At 38.3% G+C, this 4,338-nt stretch overlaps 1 protein-coding gene across 1 annotated transcript; it reads right to left on the reverse strand.

Moving 5' to 3' along the window:
* Positions 1–6: 6 nt before the first annotated feature.
* Positions 7–1,209, reverse strand: LOC104279662 (toll-like receptor 10; the record flags this gene model as incomplete). Its single annotated transcript, XM_009877018.1, has 1 exon — positions 7–1,209. A coding segment is annotated over exon 1 (1,203 nt), but the record flags the coding sequence as incomplete, so codon positions are not given.
* Between the last annotated feature and the right edge of the window lie 3,129 nt (positions 1,210–4,338).

Genomic DNA, 4,338 nt, shown 5'->3' on the forward strand with positions numbered 1-4,338 from the left:
GCTTACCTTGGAAAGGGTCTCAAATTTATTCCTCTGCAAAATAAGTATTTTCAAATCTGTCAGCGTGCCACAATTCTGGAACAATTCATCTGTCAGAGCATTGTGAGAAAAATTTAAATACCGAAATGAGCTTGTTCTGTTGGGGCAAAGCATGTGTGGCATATATGCATCATATATTGTCAAACTGGCAATATTCATCTCTGAAAACTGCCTGTAGAGAATCTTCTGGTCGAAATAATAAAGCTTATTATGAACGTGCTCCAATGTTAGCACTTTCATGGAGCCACCCAAAGAGATTAACTGTTCCAGAGAGCTTAACAAGGGTGGAAATTCATATTCAGTCAGTTCCCTCTGTGATCCCCGAAAAGTCAGATTTCTCACAGTCAGACACTCCACAGGTGAATACCAAATTAGCAGGAAAATTTGCAGAATGATAGTCCATTGTAAGTCCACAGCGTCAAGCATGAGAGCTGTTGTCTTGATTTTCTTCAAAAGCGTTAAAGTGGGAGGGAGGAAATCTTTGTAGCTCAAGGTATATCTTAAGTTAACTATTTCTAAGTTTTCTGAAGTGGTCATTCCATCATACAAGAGAGAAAAGTTGAAGTTTTGGGTTGGTGCAAAAACAATGTGGAGGTTCCTCGTATTCAGGGCTGTCAGACTCTGAGGCTCATAGAGAGAAAAGTCTTCCAAGGTCAGGAAGACAGTGTGCAGCTGCAGGTGTGTGATATACCTGAAGTCTGACCTTCGTATCACCGTGGCACTTAATCCTAGGTACTCCAGACGAAGCATGTTGCCAAATTCCAGGCAGATGGGCAGGGCAGTAAACTTATTGAAAGACAGATCTAAGTGTCTAAGATACGCAAGAGTCTGACAGTGAACTTTCAAAATGTTATTATGAGATAAATCTAAGTATTCTAAATCTTCATTAAAAATGAAGACTCTAAGGTCAAGCTCTGTAATTAGATTATGAGAAAGATTTAATACTTGAAGGTCAGAAAGAGAAATAAATTCTGAGATACTAAGTCCAGAGATCCTATTATGTGATAAATCTAATACATGAGTACGGACTGGAATGTTGTTTGGAACATTAGTTAGCAAACTGCTTGAATAATTTGCAATAAATTCATTTTCCACAGTTGACTGGATATTTCTCCATAGTGTGAATGTGAAGACACAAGCAAAGACATAGATATTTGTAAGCGGTCTCATTATGCTTTCCAGGTTTATCTTGTTTTTTTACAGAAATACAGAAGCATATCTTTGGTTTCTGTTCAATACATCTCAGTGATGAGTCCAGCCCTATGAAAAGAAAATACATGGAATTTGCTGAAATTGTTGAACTGTTGAAGGTACTTTTTACTTTTAAAATAAAATTCAGTGCAAAATTCATGTAATACAAATTCTGTTTTTACATACTCTTGTTCTAAGTTCTTATCAAACCTCCTCATCCCTCCTTCTTTAATTCCAATTATTGATTTTCTCAGTTAAGCAGTAATTAATTCTTTTGTAATGGGAAGAATACAATAAGTGGTATGTTAAAAAATCACAGAGATGTTAAGAAAAACAAATTTCTCAACAATCTTGAAAAATACAAAACTGGTAAAACCAGACATCAATGCATTTAGTAGTAGAGGAGAACACAACACGCCTCCTATCTGCTCTTTCCTTACACCTCATGTCCACACACATTTGGGGACAGAACTCCAAAAGCCTCGTGCACCCTCACAGGAACTACTTCACTCAGAAGAGCCAAAAGATATTCCTCTTCACAACCCAGAGCCCCAAAATACGACCACGCACCCCCTCAGGGTCAGCCCATCAGAGAAGCTGATCAGCTTCCTCTTTGCTGTAGCACAAAGACATAGGGATCATCCATTTCTCCAGTAAGGCACGAATCTTGAGGAGGAATTATAAAGTCTGGCCAAAAGCACAATAACAGGAAAAACACAGCATAACCAGACACCATGTACGAAGCAGTAGTACTCAAAATCTGAAAGAAAATACCTGACCCTTCCAAAACAACCAGGATTTCCTAGGTGTCCTAGATTCCCTAGGTAATTTCCAAATTACCCCACATTTGCTACTTGACAAAGAATATCTCCAGAGGTTTAAAAAAAACAGGGAGGGAAAGATTTTGTGGATATGGAAAATGGTCCAACAGAATTAATATCTGGTCATGTCTATCAATAGCCTACATAGATTTGGAGAGGCATCAGTCCTATCATGAAGAACCATGACCTGAGCATTACTCTCTTGCTGTCAAGTATTTAACACAACACTCAGACAACCTGAAGTATGCACAACTCATAAACTGCTACAGGAGACAAACTTCCCCAATTATTTTTCCCATGCTGATTTTGTCAGTAAAAAACCCCAAAGTCGTAAAATTGTGCCCCTGTGTAATCTTCTGTTAAATAAAAACCAAAAGGCTACATTTTCAATTCTAGGTTATAACGTGTGTTAGACCCTAATATTTGACTGACTGATATCAAAACTCATCCCTTCCCCTCCAAGTCCCCTACCAAGCTTAATCAAGTTGTCTTTTAATTAAGTAAAGCAAAAATATGTGCAATTAACACCACCAAGAGCAGTAAAAGAACAGTTCAGTAAAGTATAAATTTCTACCTCAGTAGAATCCAGCTGAGGTCAAATTCTATCTTCAGAAAGTTGTGCTAGAGTATCCAAGCACAGAATGGAAATGAAGCTGGGATGGTTGGTGAAAGTACAGTATCACTCACAAGAAGAACCAAGACCAGGACATCTGACCCAGCTTCCTTCTAAGAGCAGATGAGCCTGTCCTTCAGAGTCCAGGCTGGTAAAGGAACTCCTGAATCAAATAAACTTTGATCTGGAATAATCCAAAAGAACTTCCCCCTGGGGAAAAGGGACATCAGGAACAAAGCAAGAAAAGCTCTGGACAGAGAAAAAAACCCAGAAAGATATTCTCTGTGCATGCTCCATTGCCAGATGAGCTTTAATTTACTGCGTATGCTATGCTATGTACTGCAACAAGGGACAATCCACACTGTATAGCACTGGAGAGTGCCATGGTCAAAGAAAAAAGCAGATATGTCTAGCAAAGCAGTATTAAGGATCAAAGGTTACCCCTCCAACATTATTTTATGATAGCATTAAATTAGATTTGGCTGAGAATGAATATCGCCACAAGTAACATTTTTTTCCCTTTCTTCTTTGTTGAAATTCAACATACAGATGAGCTTTTTCACTGAAATTTCAAAATGCAAGAGTATCTTCCAACAGTGAAGAACTATCAGCACCTGAGATTTGATGGAATCAAAAATACATACAACAAGAAGAAAAAAAAGTAAATAACGGAGCAAATATAACCCACCTTTTGTGCACGGAATTCATATCCTGGCGAAGAACCATAAAAAGTCCTCTGCTGACTTGCTTAACATCCTCAAAACAGAATTTCAAACATATATAATCTTCAAGCTGGGAATCTCACATGAGATGCTACTTCCTGTAATTACAACCTCAGGAAATAGAAAAGAAAAGGTTTTCTTACATAGATTATATAATTCTAAGAATTAATGAAATTTCCCTACCACGCAGGTATTAAGAGCACAATGAAAGGAATCTTTTAACCACCCAGACTCAGAATACATTTACCTCCACAATATTTACGTAACTGTACTGCTTAGGAGGAAATAAACCTATCTGTGGTACAGAATATTCACCAAGGCAAGATTAAATAATTCTGCACTTCTAATTTCATGTCTGCTTCTGATGGTTACACAGATGTTCTAGAAATTCGCCAACTGCATCTCCTTTTTTGCACACACCAAAAAGAGGAAGGAGAACCCTCCTCACCAACTTCTCTTCATATCAAAATCTCTTGCAGAGCTCTACCTCATTGAGTCATTTTCTTCAGCAAGCAGACTAATTAATGTAGCACACTGAGAGACGGCAAAAGCTCTGATCTCAAAAGCTTGCAACACAGGCAAACTAGCACAGTTCAAAACCCTTTACAGGTCAGTTATCGGTTATGCAAGAGGTGTCTCGGAGGGTTATCAGGGATACTCCACATTGTAGCTTTCCTTCTAAAAACTATAAAAAAATGAACAAGAGAGAATATTCGCTGTAATACAGAAGCCATGAAGAGTACAGCAATACAGGGCAATCTGAGGATGGGGGAATCCAATAAAGCAGCCATTCAATCAGCATTTTGAACAGGGGCACGAGCCTAACAAGTAAATCAATCAAGCAGGGAGTGAGCAAAGGCAGATGTAAATAACGAAAACCAACATCTCACTCCCATAAGCCTCCACAGTAATACAGCATGCTTCAGTAACACGAATTAGTGAGGAATAAAGA

Source organism: Apaloderma vittatum, unplaced genomic scaffold, assembly GCF_000703405.1.
Source record: "Apaloderma vittatum isolate BGI_N311 unplaced genomic scaffold, ASM70340v1 scaffold39139, whole genome shotgun sequence".
NCBI classification, from domain to species: domain Eukaryota; kingdom Metazoa; phylum Chordata; class Aves; order Trogoniformes; family Trogonidae; genus Apaloderma; species Apaloderma vittatum.